Genomic DNA, 19,106 nt, shown 5'->3' with positions numbered 1-19,106 from the left:
TACCTGTTTGAATGTTTGCCTTAATGTTTACCTGAGATATCACGATATCACGCAAAAAGCTTTTCAGGTTGGAACTTTGGTACAACCTCGTTTACCTACTAGACGCCGCCTTAGGCACCTACTTGATATCTTGGAATCAATTGATCTGATATGTGAACTGGTCAGATTCCTACATGATGTGTCATTTCCTATGATCAGCTATTAAATCTTCTCTTGGGTACCTACGATGATTTCTTCGAGGCCTATATCTGTTTTCTCAGATATTCATATTTACCATAGGTGCCTCAACTTGCGAGGTCCAGGTTCTACAATGTAGGTACATGTGTATGCAACTTCAATATTACGAAACAAGGTCATGAACCTGTGCACGTTGTACTAACACATGTCACTCACTACAAGTCAACCGTATCAATTTATACTCAAGACTTCAGCCTCAAATCCAACGTTCAACTTTAAATGAATTAAGAAAAGAGATATGACGTTATTAGTGTATGCTTTGACTTACGTAATAGAGCCAAGATTTAAGAATCTGGGGTAAGACGAGCTAGGGTAGACAAGCTAATCTCCCTAACCTTTACCTAGGTCCATAGCATAACTAAGCCTTTCGCTTTACTACGGCTTAAACGTCGTCGTTTAGCATCGGAGTTCCCTTTCTAAACAATACAAACGTCAGACCGACAACGACGGAAGTCAGAGTCCATCATTCATCATAGAATGCAATCCTCTTTCCAAGAGATGCCATAACATATACCTATTACCTCGGTAGGTAGCAATCATGAGGGCAGGAATACTTTCAAAATCATCTCTTCAAAGAGCTTTACGTTCTACACCTCACCGATCTCGTTCATCTGGCTTCCAGAACACCGCTATACGATTCGCGAGCAGCATATCGCAGCGTCCTGGAGCATCACATGTCTCTTTTCCCGGCGCCGTCAAGAGTGTTTTCACAAGCGATCTTAAATTTGCTCTCCCTTCCGATCATCCTGCCCTCCCGACGTACCGAGTAGTTGATCAAGATGGCAACATTGTTGATAGTTCATTTAAGCCGGATCTTAGCAATGAGGAGGTCGTAAAATTGTATAAGGATATGTTGACTGTCTCCATAATGGACCCTGTTATGTTTGATGCCCAACGACAGGGCCGTATAAGCTTTTATATGGTATCGGCTGGCGAGGAAGCCATTAGTGTTGGATCTGCCTCAGCGTTGAACCGAGAAGATGTAGTGTTTTGTCAATATCGCGAACAGGGAATATTTGCACAGCGTGGTTTTACATTGAAGGATTTCACGGACCAACTATTTGCGAATAAACATGACCGGGGGAAGGGGAGAAACATGCCCGTGCATTACGGTAGCAAAGAGCTAAACATAGTAAGTTCATATAAGACTCGCAAAGTAATAGCTCAGTATTTTAACCCAGTTGATTGATATAGCATACAATCTCATCCCCCTTAGCGACACAGATCCCACACGCCTCGGGCGCCGCGTATGCCCTCAAAATGCAGCGCATCAACGATCCATCCTTACCTCCCCGTGTGGTTGCCGTGTACTTCGGCGAAGGAGCTGCAAGTGAAGGTGATTTCCATGCCGCATTGAACATTGCTGCTACACGGTCCTGTCCAGTCATCTTTATATGCCGAAATAATGGTTACTCAATATCAACACCGACTTTAGAACAGTATCGGGGCGATGGTATTGCTAGTCGAGGAATTGGCTACGGCATTGACACCGTGAGAGTGGACGGAAATGATATTTGGGCAGTCAGAGAAGTCACCAAGAAAGCTAAGGAGATGGCTCTTCAGGATGGAGGCAAGCCTGTCCTCATAGAAGCGATGAGTTACCGTGTTAGTCATCATAGCACATCGGATGACTCGTTTGCATACCGAGCAAGGGTCGAGGTGGAAGACTGGAAGCGCAGGGATAATCCTATTGCGAGACTGCGGAAATACATGGAAGCAAACGGATTCTGGGACGAGTCTAAGGAGAAAGACGCCCGAGAGAGCATCAGGCGAGCTGTGCTAAAGGCGTTCTCGGAGGCAGAGCGAGAGAAGAAGCCACCTATCCGGACTATGTTTGAGGACGTATACGAGGACCTAACCCCTGATTTGAAGGCCCAGATGGAGCAACTAAGACAGCATCTGGAGAAATACCCGGACGAGTATGATGTGACCGAGTTCGAAGGCGGCATTGATAGCCTGAAAGCTCAGAAGCCTTAATATATACCTACCTAGTTAGTCTTGCTGCCTTGAAGCACCAGCATAGTCAAAGGAAGCTTTAACCCTTTTTCTATGAACCTCATTATTCCGATATATCCAATATCCAAATACATCTCTAGCGTTTTCAGTTAAATCTTGTGTACACATTCAGTAACCTTGATACGAGATAGGTATCTGCCATAAAGTCAATATATACCTAGTGTCTGCCTGGTAGGTGCTAGTAGTTGTCGTCAAGTGCCAATATATTGGCTGATGAATCGGTTTTAGGTATTTCTCCATTAGCCGGCCTTCGTTAAAGAGCTAACGGCTTTCTTAGCTATGCTTGTCAACGAAAAAGGAGAATTTTAAAGAGTGTTTTTTATTCTTGATTTTTATAGCCACTCTTATATGATTACCTGCTATGTAGGAGGATGTGATGTTTACTAAACCTACATATGTACCTATTGTTTTAGACGCAAATTAGAGAGTTTACAAGACTTGTAACCTTGACGATATGATTAATACTAGCTACAGCTTGAATGCTAGTCTGACAAGGATATGTAGTAATCGGTAATTAACAATTTAGGACCATAATAGCGTTATCGTAACGGAGATTCGTTAGTACGCTTCTGTAACGTTCGAACTAACTTTGTAACTACCTTTGTAAGCACCTAACCTAGTACCGTCAACGGTGTAATGGCACCCCTGAGGCTCCTGAGCAGCAGCTTCGAGTTGCACATCATCCCTTTGCGGGCTACGATAGCATACGTGGGGCAAAACTGGGGCAAAAAAGCGATATGCATCCAATCAAGTAAATCTGTTGAAGAGTACCTCCTCTTCCACCAAATTTTCAGTGTCAGAAATGTATATGTTATCTTTCAAGCTACATTAGCAATACATCGCCAGTTTTACCACTTTAGCCTATTCTGGCTAGCATATTAGATCCGCCACACGAACCAATGCCCAGCTTATTGACAAATAATTACTTTTCAATTCAAATAACTTTTTAAGTATTATGTCTATAAAGGTGTGCTTTGATTTATAAATAAGTATCAAATAAGGGAATTTATTAATACTAGTTGCATCGTATTAAGGCTTCATGTGATTGTTATATTTAAAGTTGAGTATAATATGGTGATGCTGAGGGATATCACGTGAGCGTTTAAGCGCTAGCCCTTAAAGGTTAGCCTGCTTTCAATTTCAATTTCTAGGTTCTCAACACCTAATCAGCCTCCAAGGCCATCTATTCGTATGAAAAAAATACTGATATAATCATTGAAAACCCGGCAATTATTTGATATATCTTATCAATTAATATACTCTTCTACAGGCTCGATGTTTGGAAGAATAGATGGCAAGTGGAATATATGGGTATGTGCCTCAATGTATCCAGGGATTAAACTGGGGCACCACGTGACTTTTGTCCCACGTATGCTATCGTAGCCCGCAAAGGGATACAGTATCTTGTACCGTATCTTTAGGCGTGGAAATACACAGAATCGGTAAGAACATACATAGTACATCTACGTGGTAGTACTGTGCAGTAGCCCTGGAAGCTGCTTAACCACACCCCTACTATAAATAAAGTATACCACACTCCCCTACCCGCACGAACTATGTACGCACTACGAACCGATGTATCCAAGCGGGATGACAACCTGAGCCACGCCGCTTTTGGACTGAGCATATTAATATGTACATATCTACTTCTTGACTCTACACAAGCCCGTTTGCATAAATCCAGCCCATAATAAACGGACAATGTGTGGTTTCGTGTCTTCCAACCAACTTACCAGATTAATGTAATGGCAAGTATATCCATCTGTAAGGTTACAACATGTAGACGATCTGGTAACTTAATCACGGGGTGGTTTTGCACATATATATTCTTAAGGGCCTTTCATGCCTAAGAAGGCTTTAGAATCAGTACACCATCCACCCATATCCTATGGTGGCATGTCTATCTGGGCTTCCCACTACCATGTCTGCTCCTCCAACCCCACCGTCTGAAATACCACCGGCCGAGTAATTGCGGTTTAAGCAAGTGGTGATATATCTAATATATATATGGAATAGGGATCAATAACCAAGTGAACGGTCTTGTCACGGTTACGGTTGTGACATCCCTAGGGTAGAACATATCAATCCTAAATATCAATCCTAATAATCTGAAAGCTCGTGGTCTTTCAGATTCCGTCTCTTTTGCGGGTGCCCCGCAGCGGGGTCTAGTGGCTATATCATGGCTACATATAGTAAGTTATCCTAATCCGGTATATAACACTTCCAATCCATTGAAGTAAGGATTATGTCATGCCGTAGTTTCTCGTTATAAACCTACTATAATCAGGATTAGAATTAGAATTAGAATTAGAAGCGTAATCGTAAGGTTGAATTTGTCCTGTTATAAGCCCGGAATAACAATGCTACGGCTTTGGTATGCGTATTTAATACATACGACGTAGTAGCCCTGGAGGCTTCCTACGGCACAGCTATAACAGAGTCTTCCAGTGACTCAGGGGTGGCTGACACATCGAACAGTAGGCTCCAACCTGTAACACAAGGTACCCGCTACGATTACGACGGTTAGAAAGGCAGGATTGCTTACTATCATGCTATCATGTAGTTAAAAGCCCGTTTTAAGAAACCGTTTTAAAGACGATTTAGACAACCGTTTTCTTATATTACGTAACTTATGTCAAAATATCGTTGCAAAAGCGGCCACTACGCTAAACCCAATTGAATGTGCGCTACAAAGTTGGTACTAGGTACCCATAGTTATATGTACCCTAGGTATGTAAAACCAACTACCAGACCTCCATACATCAATATCTCCATCCATAGTACTATAATATGTAACAATGTAAGCCTGCCACACTTCACACCCACAATACATACGTCCATAATACGTCCACAATACGTCCACAATACACCCACATAACCCACTTACCTTAGCCCAACATCCAGCCGCCCGCGGGTGGCCATTCATTCGAGCGAACCTCCTCCGATAGAACCTCCAACCAAATCCCCGAAGCTTCGTTCGACGACAACGAAAACGATACTGTATCGCCCAAGTTCCATCACATGTCTTGGTCCATTTAGTACCTACGTCTACCTCTACGTCACTTGCCATCTTGATATCGACCTTAGATGTAGGAATGATACTGTCCGTTAATCGATTCTAACGACGACGCCCCTTGTCAGATTGGTTCCAGGAGATTCATAAAAGCAAAATACTCCCAAAGACTTCAGAAAGAGGAAATTCGAGCCCGAGGCCCGAATACTTAGTACTGGACTTGTCACAACCTATCGCCGCCGTGCCTCATGGCGTAATCCATGGCAGACCGAAAACCCTCTGCTGCGAATCTGCGCTCTTCTCGATCGGCAGTCGATAACGATAATTACGATACTCAAGCGCGACTTCCTTCTATTCCAGACTTGAATCTGAACTTAAACCAGAACTTGAACCAGAGCCTGAACCAGGCGTCAGCCGCTCCTGCCTTGTCACCATCATCCTCTATATCAATATCCCCAAGGTAAGATACGCAATGAGCATATTTTTATCATTTTAAATTGTTATTTTAATGCTTTTTTTTTTCTTATTCATTGCACTTAACTTACATGATACCTTGGTACAACCCAAGGAGCAACGCACCACTTTATTTATTTTTTTCTTCGTATCAGATTTCGTTGATTCATTCCTGACAACTTCCCTATCAACCCAATCTCTTCCAGTTCCCTCTCAAACATACGCACACTTCGCCGTCTTTCCGTCTTTCCTCCCTCTACATCATATCATCCCAAAATCAGGCCAGTGTCCTTCAATAGGGAAACTGACCTTAATTCTTCAAGGGAGGGGTATGATCTTCGCACCTCGAGGTTTTCGTAGTTGATATCTCAATCCCCAAAACCAGACATTCTTTGTCATCTGTCCATCTTGGGCAAGACACACAACACAAGTAATACATCTACACTTTCCATAACTGCCTGTTCGTCTTCCTGTCGTAAGGCTAAAGGCTATCACCACCCATCATCACAGCCATAGGCAATTGCTAGGTTTGTCAGGCGCTTTTTGCGATTGATCAAGTCTAACCCTATGTTCTCGTAACGAGGGACTGTCCTACGGTCCAAGCTTCCGAGGCGAGGCTTATCTCAAACCTTCCTGCTTTTCCCGATACCTACCCTTCATACCATACCCTCATACATACATTCCGAGTCACCAACATTTCACATGAGTACTTCAAATTAAATACTAGGTACTCATGTCTTCCAGAGTCACACGCTCCTCCGCGCGCAACGCGGCAAGCCAAGGAGCATCGCCGGCGGATACCAATTCTGGTAATAATCCTGCTGGTCTGTCATCTGCAACCGCCGCAGCCAGCACCAACGCAAACCAGTCTTCCTCGAAGCCTACGCCCGCACGCAAGAGGAAATCTGTCCCTGCGGATAGCAACTTGCCAAACCAGGCCTCGCAGGCCGAAACAGCTGCGCCTCCTCGTCGATCTAAGAGGCAGAAGGTTTCGGAGCCAGCGCCTGAAGCCCCACCTGCCCCTACTCCTGCATCTTTTGCGCGCAAGCGGAAAGGAAAGAACACGGCTTCTATGTCCAGTCCAACCCCGTATGTTTTTTTTTACAGCGAGGGGAGTTTTTATTTTATTTGTGTAGTGTAGATTGCTAATGTTTGTCCACAGTGCTGCTGACCCACCCCCACCAGCCAGAATGCAGGATTCTACAAATTCAACCTCAGCCTCGTCAAGTCGAAAGTCGAGTCGCAACAAGAAAGGCGTGCCAGTAGCATCAGGTATATTGTGTCCCCATTTATTTAATAAACTCTAAACTTTGCAATTCTTCCATACTGACCAATTCGGACTAGACCTATCTACAACAGTTGCTTCCGGCTCTACTCGACGATCGAAGCGAACATCTAGCAATCATCCACCCCCCGACCCCGATACGACCATGACGGGAACTGAGGAGCATGAGAGCGAAGCAGAAGCACCCCCTCCCCCCCCTCCTCCCCCCGCGCACGACCCAGACGATGAGAACAGCGATGACAATGATGATGAGGATGAGGAGGAACCTCACCGTCATTACGATGACGATCCATTCGGTGGGTTTGGGGGACATCCAGGCTCAGGCCTGTCTAGCACGCTCAGAGCTCTTACTGGGATGGTATCCGGCATGTCCTCTACACTACGCACCATCCTCCATAACCTTCGACAGAAAGGCGATCCATCGGTACAGCTTGTTGCTCTACAGGAGCTAGCTCAGATTCTACTAGTCTCCAACGAGGACAATCTGTCTGGTCATTTCTCCCCTGACGCATTCGTGAAGGAATTGGTAGCCTTAATGCAACCTAACGAACTCACAGGCGATGAGAATTCTGAGATCATGCTTCTTGCTTGTCGTTGCCTTGCGAACTTGATGGAGGCTTTACCGGCGAGCGCGGCTAATGTGGTCTATGGCGGTGCTGTCCCCATTTTGTGCCAAAAGCTTTTGGAGATTCACTATATCGATCTCGCTGAGCAATCGCTGAGCACGCTGGAAAAGATCTCAGTGGAGTATCCTACGAGTATAGTACGCGAGGGCGGCCTACACGCCTGTCTTACTTACCTCGACTTTTTCCCCACGAGCACACAACGGGCGGCCGTAACGACTGCTGCCAACTGCTGCCGAAACATCCCCGAAGATTCGTTTAGCGGGATCGAGGCGGTTATGCCGATTCTCTTAAACGTATTGAGCAGCAGCGACCAGCGTGTTGTAGAACAAGCTTCACTTTGTGTTACTCGCATAATCGAAAGTTTCAAATACCAGTCGTCGAAGCTAGAGCAACTGGTCAGCGTGGACCTACTTAAGGCCATACTACGACTCCTTGTCCCTGGAACTACGAACCTTATTAGTGCCAATATTCATACACAGTTTCTTCGAGTGTTGGCCATCACAGCTCGTGCCAGTCCACGCCTGTCCGCAGAGCTTTTCAAATTGAATGTGGTTGAGACACTCTACCAAATTTTGACCGGCGTCTCTCCCCCAAGCGAGACGGAAGATGTCGCCTCGAAGCTTGACAGTGTAGTAATCATGCAGGCGTTGATCCATCGGCCTCGTGAGCAGATCATCGAGACTCTTAATGTAATCTGTGAGCTGCTTCCGGGTTTGAGATGGCCCGATGGTTCGGCATCCCAGGTATCTGCAAGCTTGGATCTGACCGAGCCTCTTACGCCCTCTTCACTCCGACCTCGAAGGAAGTCTGCCAACGAAAAGAGGCTGGAACTTCTCGATGAATGCAGAGACCAAGTACGAAGATTTGCGCTCATCCTATTTCCGACTCTAACAGACGCCTTCTCAAGTACAGTGAATCTAAGCGTTCGGCAGAAAGTGCTCACTGCCCAGTTGAAGATGCTGTCAAACCTGAACAAAGACATCCTCGTCGATGCGTTGAAATCTGTTCCATATGCGTCGTTCCTGGCCTCGATCTTATCTCAACAGGATCACCCCTCACTTGTGATGTCAGCCGTCCAGGTAACAGAGCTACTCCTAAATCGACTGGACGATATATACCGCTATCAGATTTACCGTGAAGGCGTCATTGCAGAGATAACCAAGCTGGCAGCGGATTATCAAGAGCCCGAGCATAAAACAACCGAAATGTCAACGGACCATAGTATGACTTCAGGAGACGAGGGCGATAGAGTGTCTATACACAACGGCTCGGAGGATGAGGAAGATGAGGACCACGAAGAGCATGAAGAGCACGAAGAGGAAGAGGACGAGGATGAGGAGGGCGAGAACGAAGACGACCAAGAAAATGAGCATCACGACGACGATATGTCAGGTTCCCCTGCTAGTTCCGATGGATCTACTATGTCTATCGACGGACCTCCTCGCCCCTTCGTTACCGATATCCCATCCATGAAATCTCGCATTGCTGAAGCTGCGAGGGTGTTCCTAGAGACTCATGAGACTGAAAAGCATAGTAAGAGTATGAAGAAGAAAGCAAGCAAGATTCTAGAGGGTCTCGCAAGCCTAGCCTCCGAAATTGAAGGATTTTATCTTCAAAGGACTGCCACCAAAGATCTGTCCCCCGAAAATGGTACAGCACTTTTCGAAAAGTTGTCCTCTTATTTCGACGCCGACGTCCTGGACAGTGTGACAAGTGCCGAGCTGCTCGCCTCGGGGCTCGTGCGTATCTTGGAGGAGGTATTTAGCAATCCTGATGAGACACTGGCCAACGCTGCGAGAACTGCTTTCCTTGAGGTTTTCATGGGCCGATATGTGAATTCGAGACCCAAAACGGCAACTGCAGATTCTCCCACGACACCCTTCAGTATTATGATCCACAAGCTTCAGGATCTCCTTAGTCGATCAGAGCACTTCGAGGTTATCACCGTACATCACAATACATTTGATGGCAATCGCAGCAGCGCCGCATCTATGCTGGCCAAACAGATCAAACTTCGGCTGGTGGCCGACGATGAGTCCGACATCCCTCGCTCTTTTCGCACCATTGTTGTCCATATTCACGCTATTGCAACGTTCAAGGCACTAGATGACTGGTTACGTCCACGGATCACTCTCCACGACCGCCCTCGTGGCCCAAGGGCGAGAGATGGGCTGTCCAGAGCCTTAGCTGCCATGGCTAGCTCAGCAGGACTACCATCAGCAGAACGTCTAGCCGAGCGACTGGGAGCGAGCTATTCTAATCCCCCGCCCCCTCCGGTGCCAGCGCAGGCCTCTGGCTCTCGCCCGCCTCGTAGGTCCAAGTCAAAACAGTCCGGGCAATCTGACACACCATCTACCCCAGGGTCGGTAGCAGGCTCTGGCCGAGAGAAGGCGATTCTTCGTAGGTCAACACGGCGCCAGACGGCGCAGCCAAGTGAGGCGCAAGCCCCTCCGCCGCCCCCGCCGGATGATGAAGATTTACAAAATGCGTTAGAATGCGCCGATGAGAAGCCAATCAGTGATGAGGAGGACGAGGCTGACATTGGGGATAGCAGCGCTCTTGATGCTATAGTTGGTGAGCTCGACGAGGACGTTGAAAATACACTTGCCCCGGATCCATCCGCAGTCAACTTAGTAGAGGCAGACAGTGGGAAGATCACCGCCAGGAAAGATGACGGAACAAGGGTTCCGACTCCATCCCAGAGTGGCCTCGCCTATCTTCCCAGTCGTAGTGCACCTCCTCAGCCCTCGGGATTGCAGCAAAGCATGCCAACTCCAAGCTCCTCAACTTCATCACGGCCGCTTTCTTATGCGGCTGCTATCCAGTCGGTTCCTCAAGACTGGCACATTGAATTTAGTCTCGGTGACCGAGTAATCCCGAATGAGACGACCATCTACCGAGCAGTGCACAATACCTCGTCCCAGCCCGATGATCATTTAAGTCGTAGTGTGTGGTCCACGATGCACGTTATCAAGTTCCGTCGTGTTCAAGGGCCCCCGCCGGCTGAGCCAACCGGATTTGGATCCTCATTTGACGTTCCTTCTGACGTGAATGGTGTCCCGGCTTCTCTTTCGAATAACCCAATCGCCGCATCAATCCTTCGCCTCCTCAACATTTTGCATGACCTAAACGCAAACATTGAAGACATTATGGTGGAAAATAAGGATATGCTGAAGCTCAACGTGGAACCCGCTTCCCAGTTTGTCAATACGAAGTTGACCGCCAAGCTCAATAGGCAGCTAGAGGAACCGCTCATCGTAGCTAGCAATTGCTTACCGAGCTGGAGCGAGGATCTGGCAAGGCTGTATCCATTCTTGTTCCCCTTCGAAACTCGTCACTTATTCCTCCAGTCGACGTCATTTGGTTATGCCCGATCTATGAGCCGATGGCAAAATGCCCAACAGGAGGAGACCTCGGGCCGTGACCGACGAGATGAGCACCTATTCCTTGGACGACTTCAGCGTCAAAAGGTGCGAATTTCGCGCTCTAAAATACTAGAATCTGCACTGAAGGTAATGGAGCTTTACGGCAGTTCGCAGAGCATCCTCGAAGTTGAATATTACGAAGAGGTTGGAACGGGCCTTGGTCCTACCCTCGAGTTCTACTCGACAGTATCCAAGGAGTTCTCCAAGCGGAAACTCAGGTTGTGGCGTGACATGGATTCAAAGAACACGGAATTCATTCCTGGCTCGCTATTCCCTCGACCGATAAGTGATGACGACTCGAGCGCAAATGTCATTCTACAGTTGTTCAAGATGCTCGGAAAGTTCGTTGCGCGATCCATGATTGACTCTCGCATTATCGATCTCAACTTCAACCCCATCTTCTTCCGCATTGGCGAAGGTTCTTCGGGTGTGAAGCCATCCCTAGGCGCTGTTAAAGCGGTGGACTCTGGCCTCGCAAATTCTCTGAAGCATATTAAGAAGTTTGCCATGGCTAAGAAGGCGATTGATGAAGACCCTAATCGTACTCCCGCACAAAAGGTTGCAGACATTGAGAAGATCATTGTGGACAATGGAAGGCTAGAAGAATTAGCCCTGGATTTCACATTACCTGGTTATGCAGACATTGAGCTCGTCTCTGGCGGATCCCATATCCCGGTCACCATCTACAATGTCGAGTCATATCTGGAGAAGGTCATTGATTTAACATTGGGCCGAGGCGTCAAACGTCAGGTGGAAGCTTTCCGCACTGGTTTCTCCCAAGTATTCCCGTATTCGGCTTTGAATGCCTTCACCCCCAATGAATTGGTGGAATTGTTTGGCCAGGTTGATGAGGATTGGTCCCTGGAGAGTAAGCACCCTCCCATTCCCTCTCATAATCATTTATAGTCCTACCAAAACTAACCTTCACATTACAGCTCTTATGGACTCCATCAAGGCAGACCATGGTTTCAACATGGATAGCAGGACTGTTCGCAATTTACTGCAGACCATGAGCGAGTTGAACCCTCAACAACGTCGAGACTTCCTACAATTTACTACTGGTAGTCCGAAACTCCCTATCGGTGGTCAGTCTTTTTTTTACCCTAGTTCCATTACTTACCAGACAAAACATTAACTTTGATAATAGGATTCAAGAGCTTGACTCCCATGTTTACGGTAGTCTGCAAACCCAGCGAACCCCCTTACACATCAGACGACTACCTACCGAGCGTCATGACTTGTGTCAACTACCTGAAATTGCCCGATTACACTACTATCAAGAGCATGAAACGACAGTTGTTCACTGCTATCAAGGAAGGTCAGGGTGCCTTCCATCTCTCCTAATCTCTGAGGGGCTAGGAGAGCAAAACACATGCAAATTTTCACGAATCAATCAATATTGTGATACATGGACGGCATTGATGAGGGGAGGGGGAATGAGGCATTGATTTATTCATTTTTCGTGCTGGCGTGACTGGGGTGTTTTTCATTCCTGGCAAAATTTGCCATAATTCAATTTCGACGTCCGTCATGAACGACCCTTGACAATTAAGATGGAAGTCGGAATAAGGCACGAAAGAGATAAGGAATGGTTGGGGGACTCGTCTGATGCATGGAAGGGTCGTTTCGGCGTTGAGATGATCAACACGATTCCAGGTGGTATTTGGCATCAGACTGGACAGCTCTAACAAGGCCTAGCACTTACTTCATTTTACTCTTGCAATGAGGGTGGCTACATCAGGTAGATAGATTGACCCAGTTTGTCAAAGTATTGATTTCTAAAAATATGCCCCTTTTTGTGTCTAATAATGGCATAGTATTTAATATTCATTCGCTGTGTCTTTGATTACTGCTTTCTAACCTTTGCCTACCTACCTAAATATCTAACTACTATGTGACTACCTTGGTAGGTTATCGAACTACACACATAACTTAGGCCCTTGGCGCTGCTCCTATAACTTGGACTCGGAACTAGCCAGCGATTTAGCCTTTCTCGGCGGCGGACGACCGACATTATCGAGATATTTTTCGCTTAGAGTCGTCTTCTCCTTTGTAGATAGTTTAGTCCACTCCTCGTACTCGCGCTCCTTGGCACGCCACCGCTTCATCTCCTTACCGATCCACTCTGCTGCATAGTGCGCACACTGGCCCGGCAGCTCCATGGGGAACAGGTGGCCGCGTCCTTCTACGACAATCTGGTCCACCCGTCCGGCCTTCATGCCGCCGCTGCCGCCGGCCCCTGTCCCGCACAGCTCCGTCTTGAGCTTGCGGCCCGAGGCCTCGCCGAGTTCGCTATCCCCGCCGAAGACCCAGAGCACAGATGGCCGCACCTCCGCGAGGTGCTTCAGCACGGCGGCCCCCTCGGACCGGTAGAAGGGGAAGACGGCGCCCGAGTCCAGGGGCACGTCGGAGGTCTCGACGTCGAAGTCGGGGGCGCCGTCTCGGTCCAGGGCGCCGGTGGAGGGGTCGAGGTACGGCCACAGCGGGCGGAAGAAGGTGAAGACCTCCTGGTGCTTCGAGGTGCGCAGGGTGGCGGCGCCGTCGGTGGCGGGGTTGGGGTAGAGTGGGGTGGGGGTGTCGCGGAGGGAGTGCTGGATCCAGGCGTCGAGGACGCGGGGGTCCCAGGTCCGGTAGAAGGGGTTCTTGCGGAAGGAGGCGATGGCGGCGTCGCGCGTGGGCCAGGTCTCGCGGCGGAAGGCGGAGGCGCGGGCGGCGGATTTTCCCGGGTTCAGGCCACGGGGGCGCTGGGAGAAGGTGGTGATGGTGGGGTCGAGGAGGACGAGGGTGGTGAAGAGCCGCGGGTGCAGCAGCGAGAGCTTGGTCAGGATGGCGGCGCCGAAGGAGTGCCCGACGGCGACCAGCGGCCGCCGCATCGAGTCCCGGAACACGTTGGTCAGGTGCAGCAGGTCCCGCGCGTGGTCGTTCCACGAGGGGTCGTCGCCCTGCGCGTCCTCGTTCAGCACGCCGCTGTACCCCTGGTTCGAGACGTCGGCGATCCAGATCCCGCGGATGCGGAACCCGTGGGCTTTAGAGGCGGCGTGGAGGTCCGCCCACAGCGGCTCGTAGAGCTCCTTGGGGAAGCCGTTGGCGTGGGCGCCGATGATGGTGACGTCGCCGGGCTGGGGGGAGGGGTTGTCAATGGGCGTGTATTGCTTCACGCTCAGGTACAGCACGTCCTCCTGCGAGCGGGACGTCGCGCGGGGGAACTCGCGGATGTGCTGCGAGGGCACAGTGTGCTCCGTCACGTGGAAGGGGAAGGAGGATGCCATGGTTACGAATGCTGGGGCCGTGGTACTGGAAATAGCTTTCGCTTACGAGCTTGACTCAGGGGCACTTCGTACTCGTACTCGTTGCTTAGTAAGCTTCTGTGAACTTGGTTCAATGTAGGAAGGTCAAGATGGTCAAGATGGTCAAGATGGTCAAGGCTGTGTTTGATGAAGTTCCCTCAAAGCATCCCAATTCCCTTCCCTGTTTGCCCTTTGATGATGTTTGTGGCATAGACAACACCGATTATTTATACTCAGTTTGCCTACTGAACTACAGTTAGTTAGTTATTTGCTTTGATCGATTTAGCCGCGGTTCATGTGCAGCTTTGACTGGTGTATATGGCAGTATCTATCCAACTCAAGAAATGCCAAACAGGTAACGATTAGAAAAAAGACCAAGTGAATTGGATGTTATGTGGAAATTATCAATTCCAATTTATTGCAGTGTCAAGTGCAGTGCACATCCATGGATGGCTTTATAAAGGAATCCAATGTTGGTGATTTAAATGGGAGGCCGTACTCCGGTACTTGTGTCGGTATGTACAGTGCTACAGGGTACATGCTGCATGTTTGATCTCAAAGCCGATCTGGCAGTGCCAGTCAGCTGCAGGGGAGATATGATTGACCTCGGTCAATTATCAATTTATGGGGCTCGAACTGTCTCGCGCGTGGGGTACATACAGTACTTACGGCACCTCGCATACAATACCTACATGTAGTACCTAGTAGTAATTGGAACGGCCCACTACACACGCTAAAATTAATTGATTTTCAAGGCGCGATCTCTAAATGCACCCCCACCACTTAAACGCGTCACAGCATTCTTCTTTCCATTCCATACCTAATCTCCAAAGCTAGTTAATAATTGTACATCTTTAGAATGAACAACGTCACTTTCTAATACATAGCACTACTCTTCTTCGTCTTCTTCTTCGTATTAATTTACATTCTCTCATCAATCAATTAGATTCCAACTTATATCTTACAAAAACCATTCCTACACTTGATCGCAGCATTAGTGAGTGATAATCCTATTAGATATCACGTCGCGACTAGCTGTAATCATGGCGCCCCAAACACGCAGCTCGGGCAAGTCTTCTAAGGATACCACATACAAATCAACTGCTCCAGCTCCCCAACAGCAATTATTCCCGGCTCGTCGACGTGCTGTCAAAACCTATGGGCGTCCTCGCACTACCCGAAAATCCCTCAGACAAGAAACATTGACTCAGATGAATTTTGTATCGCCATCCATGCCCGAGGAAAATTTCCTCATCTCAGATGACGACGAAGAAGAAAGCGGGGCTATGGTAGCTTCAGCTCCAGAGCCTGTGAAAGCCGTTCAGCCCAAGAAGAGGGGCCGTGGCAACCGTCGCAAGACTACTAACGATGAATTGGTGGTAGAGGAGAAGCCTAGGGATGCCAAGAGACGGAAGACTTTGGGAGATGCTCCCAACCCAGCCCCGTCAAGCAGCTTCCATACACAAACATTAACACAACTTCTCCCAAAAATTGGCAGGGGAGATGATCAGGAGAATCAGGAAGATTGGCAAATCGCCGATTCGGAAGACGAGGATAATGCGGACTTCATATTAGAGACTCCGAAAAAGGTGGAGGATCCAATCCGATTCAAGGATGATGAAGAATCTAACCACCAACAACAACAATCAAACCTCAAGTCTTCAATTCCAAAATCGGGAATCTCTGCCACGCCAACCAATCGTCAGACGAGGGCACAATTGAGAGCAGTGGTTCCCTCCAGTACATCGCCTGAATCGCTAGCAACGCCAATGGCAAAGAGGGCCGTAGAATGGGATGATTCGCCATTAAGGACAAAGTCAACCACCAAATCCTCCCCTATGACTCTTGCCAAGGTTCGGCAGATATCAAAGGGCCGAGTCATCGCAGACTCGTTTACCACCTCATCGCCTAGTCCAAAGAAATCGGCAGCCAATGCTACTCCAAGTAAGAGACTACGGTTTGAACTACCAGAAGAGAAAGAGAACATCACGCCAGGAAGAACCGAGCCCAAGATACCAAAAGTTCTGAGAAAGACTCCAGCACGGCCTGCCCTCCAGCCCCTGAGAAGTATTTCCGAGGAGGTTCCTGACTCTGATCTCGAAGATTTATATGAGAGCGAGGATGAGCTAGAAGAAACAGCTGTTGGGGACCAGAACACGTCCATGGAACCAGACGCAGAGGAGACCTGTTACGGAGACATCGGAGAAGAGACACAGGCCGAGCTTCTCGCTTCAACCAAAGAAAATGTCATTGCATTGTCTGAGGATGATACACGAGAGTCAAGTCGATCAGTGGTGTCTACCACTCCCACGCCAATGCCAAAGCGGGTGTGGGGACCCTCTACAACAGAAGCTTCCGCCGTAAAGCATACAGCAATGTCATCTCCCACGAAACGGCCATCAGATCCAGACTTGGAATCGACACAGACACAATTGTTCAGTCAATATCCAGACAGCCAACGATTGTCTCTAGAAGCTATCCGCGCTCTTGGTCCGCAGCATGGGTCTTCGGATATACTCATATCACTTGCTCCCGAACCCTTGGCGCAGATTCTCAATCGTAGGAAAAATCATGAATTCAGAAAGTGGCACGTGAATGACGACCTCCTGGAACGCGTTTGGATTTATTCGACCTCATCAAAGGAGGTGAAATATATGTTCAAAGTTGGCCCTGCGAAGCGACCCGGAGAGATCGAAGATGAAGACGGTATCGGAAATAAGGAGTTCAACCAGAATAAACTGCCTGAAAGATACTTCTACCAGATATACAACCCGAGCAGATCTGGTGAGATCTACGCGTACGAGATCCTTCAGGTTTACGAGCTCAACGACCCCCTCTCTCCAGAGGAGCTGAAGAAGATATCTGGGATAAAAGCTTCGCCGCGCACATACAAGCACATTCCACCCGCAGCTATCGGAGAACTCACGGCCAATCTGAAGTGTGCCTTATTTTCTGAGGAGGATGAGGATTTTGCGGAACCTGATATACCTAAACTACAGTTAGGTGCACCGACGCAGCCCGCATCGGAGCCGCGGGGTGAGTCGTCGCTTAGAGCGACTAGCAAAGCTATCCAACCCGAGACTAGTTACGCCAAGCCTAGTGTGCCTAAACTTCAGCATGGCTCTTCAAACCAAAAGACTCCTCGTTCTGTGAGACCCTCGCAGGCTACTACGGTTTCGAGCCCGAATATTTCTCCCGAGAAGTCACTCCCGCGCGGAATGAACCCGTTGAGCGATATAATACTCCGCAACATGCCTCCTAGCAGCAGCCCCACGGCTTATCGCACGACTGGAAACGATTCTTTGCGATCTTCCCAGTTCCCGACGCGCAGCCAGATGCTGCCAGATAGCTTGGTGAACGACGAGATTCGAGCGCCGCCACCAATTATCTGGGACTCGGAAGATGAGTCTGACTGAATGTCTAGTTGTGATTCAGACACGTGATGATGAGGCCATGTGATTATGATTTCAGGTGCGATTTCAGGTACAATTTCAGGGGCTATGCATAAGTAAGGTACCTACACACGAGGTAGCTTAGTGCAAAAGAAACAGTCGAAGACCTCTACAAACAGAAGAGGTGGCATGGTGAAATGGAGTTTTAGGGATGCTATGCAACGGGGACATAAGTGATTAAGTGAGGTATATCAGAACTGATAACCCTCCAGGTCTTGGAAGGCAATCAACGGCAATACGGGATTGTTAGCTGTCATGAGACAGTTTTTGTAATTTTAGAAGGTATACAATGCCTCCGATCTCTAATGGGAAAACAATTGGTATCCATGACATTGAAGCATACCCAACCCGTGTGTCGGTTTTGGTTTGTTCTATTTTTTGGCTCTTAACCCCTTCATCAACTCCGTCGCTTTCATAGAAGCACATGAGATCCAAAACAAACTCCCAAAAGAAATCCCTTAATATGACGCCCTGTATCTATATCTTACACTTCTCGTGTCTCCTGCGCTCGAATATGTAGATCCTGGCATGTTTCGTTTCGTTTTATCTTGCAATTCATGGATAAGACCTCCAGGAGGCGCGGTTCCTTCTAGGCATACCTAGTACCTTACTCAGCACCCACGATGGAAATGTCAAAGATCCATATATGTTGGTACCCGTGGACCTATTAGATTAAGTAGGTCGCCAGCCAGCCAGCTAGGCTCGTAAAGCAGGGCAAGACAAAATCACCAACACGAAGCCCCCTTATTAGCGCGGCGCCCCCAGCGGTTGGCGAAGAGCATGGCGGTGACGATGCAGGCGGCGAGGAGGCCGACGCCGAAGACGCCGGCGATGATGGTGTAGTAGACGGCGGGGTCGCCGCCAGTGTCGTCGGAAGAAGAAGAGGGCGTGCAGGTGCTAGGCGGGTAGTTTGCTCGCAGGTTGGGGTGCAGCGCGCAGAAGTTGTGGTTGTGGAGTTGGTATCTGGGTAAGGTGGTGGGTGGGTTAGTCGGAGATAAATAGATAGATAATAGCCTTGAAGGCAGAAATATATGTATGCTTGGGAGGAAATTGGAAAGGGAGGGAGGGAGGGAAGGAAAACATACTGTTGGCATACTTCTACGTCGGTCGCTTCGGCGGGTATCCGGCCGTGGTCGGTGGGTATCCAGAGGGTGCAGGAATAGGGGTTCGACCGGTTGGGGTCGTAGTCCCAGTCGTCTTTGAGTCCTGCCATTGTTGGCTGATTGATTTATTGATTTGGTTGATTTCCCTGCGTGAGCGAATGCGTATTTTTAGATGTCGAGATTGGTTTATATGATGAAATTGTCGCGTT

General features: G+C 48.5%; 5 protein-coding genes across 5 annotated transcripts; 3 read left to right on the top strand and 2 right to left on the bottom strand.

The window, feature by feature from the left end:
- The first annotated feature begins 589 nt into the window (after window positions 1-589).
- GGS25DRAFT_487924 (2-oxoisovalerate dehydrogenase alpha subunit mitochondrial precursor) lies at window positions 590-2,654 on the top strand. Its single transcript, XM_049260757.1, has 3 exons — window positions 590-1,369; window positions 1,432-2,424; window positions 2,482-2,654. Exons 1-2 carry the CDS (start codon window positions 776-778, stop codon window positions 2,212-2,214), a joined length of 1,377 nt encoding a protein of 458 aa, XP_049118163.1. The 5' UTR covers window positions 590-775; the 3' UTR covers window positions 2,215-2,424; window positions 2,482-2,654.
- A 2,371-nt stretch (window positions 2,655-5,025) lies between these two features.
- Window positions 5,026-12,866, top strand: GGS25DRAFT_487921 (uncharacterized protein). Its single transcript, XM_049260756.1, has 6 exons — window positions 5,026-5,726; window positions 6,464-6,808; window positions 6,882-6,991; window positions 7,064-11,923; window positions 11,991-12,140; window positions 12,203-12,866. Exons 1-6 carry the CDS (start codon window positions 5,527-5,529, stop codon window positions 12,397-12,399), a joined length of 5,862 nt encoding a protein of 1,953 aa, XP_049118162.1. The 5' UTR covers window positions 5,026-5,526; the 3' UTR covers window positions 12,400-12,866.
- Window positions 12,867-14,858, bottom strand: GGS25DRAFT_487917 (putative toxin biosynthesis protein). The gene has a single exon (XM_049260755.1). The coding sequence runs from the start codon at window positions 14,322-14,324 to the stop codon at window positions 13,008-13,010; it is 1,317 nt and encodes a 438-aa protein (XP_049118161.1). The 5' UTR covers window positions 14,325-14,858; the 3' UTR covers window positions 12,867-13,007.
- Window positions 14,859-15,070: 212 nt separating this feature from the next.
- Window positions 15,071-17,899, top strand: GGS25DRAFT_251350 (uncharacterized protein). The gene has a single exon (XM_049257190.1). The coding sequence runs from the start codon at window positions 15,386-15,388 to the stop codon at window positions 17,756-17,758; it is 2,373 nt and encodes a 790-aa protein (XP_049118160.1). The 5' UTR covers window positions 15,071-15,385; the 3' UTR covers window positions 17,759-17,899.
- Window positions 17,900-18,519: 620 nt separating this feature from the next.
- On the bottom strand, window positions 18,520-19,007 carry GGS25DRAFT_520994 (uncharacterized protein; the record flags this gene model as incomplete). Its single annotated transcript, XM_049263979.1, has 2 exons — window positions 18,520-18,757; window positions 18,880-19,007. 2 exons carry the CDS (start codon window positions 19,005-19,007, stop codon window positions 18,520-18,522), a joined length of 366 nt encoding a protein of 121 aa, XP_049118159.1.
- Between the last annotated feature and the right edge of the window lie 99 nt (window positions 19,008-19,106).

Source organism: Hypoxylon fragiforme (genome assembly GCF_022984875.1).
Source record: "Hypoxylon fragiforme strain CBS 206.31 chromosome Unknown GGS25scaffold_4, whole genome shotgun sequence".
In the NCBI taxonomy this organism is placed as follows: domain Eukaryota; kingdom Fungi; phylum Ascomycota; class Sordariomycetes; order Xylariales; family Hypoxylaceae; genus Hypoxylon; species Hypoxylon fragiforme.
Note: the sequence above shows the minus strand (reverse complement) of the source record. Positions and strands in the feature narration are given on the sequence as shown.

Bases quoted from the DNA above. Each gene is read 5' to 3' on its own strand.
- GGS25DRAFT_487924 (XM_049260757.1), top strand. From the start codon at position 776: ATGAGGGCAGGAATACTTTCAAAATCATCTCTTCAAAGAGCTTTACGT. The intron at 1,370-1,431 runs GTAAGTTCATAT...TGATTGATATAG, and splicing joins GTAGCAAAGAGCTAAACATA to CATACAATCTCATCCCCCTT.
- GGS25DRAFT_487921 (XM_049260756.1), top strand. From the start codon at position 5,527: ATGGCAGACCGAAAACCCTCTGCTGCGAATCTGCGCTCTTCTCGATCG. The intron at 6,992-7,063 runs GTATATTGTGTC...AATTCGGACTAG, and splicing joins AGGCGTGCCAGTAGCATCAG to ACCTATCTACAACAGTTGCT. The intron at 12,141-12,202 runs GTCAGTCTTTTT...CTTTGATAATAG, and splicing joins TCCGAAACTCCCTATCGGTG to GATTCAAGAGCTTGACTCCC.
- GGS25DRAFT_487917 (XM_049260755.1), bottom strand. From the start codon at position 14,324: ATGGCATCCTCCTTCCCCTTCCACGTGACGGAGCACACTGTGCCCTCG.
- GGS25DRAFT_251350 (XM_049257190.1), top strand. From the start codon at position 15,386: ATGGCGCCCCAAACACGCAGCTCGGGCAAGTCTTCTAAGGATACCACA.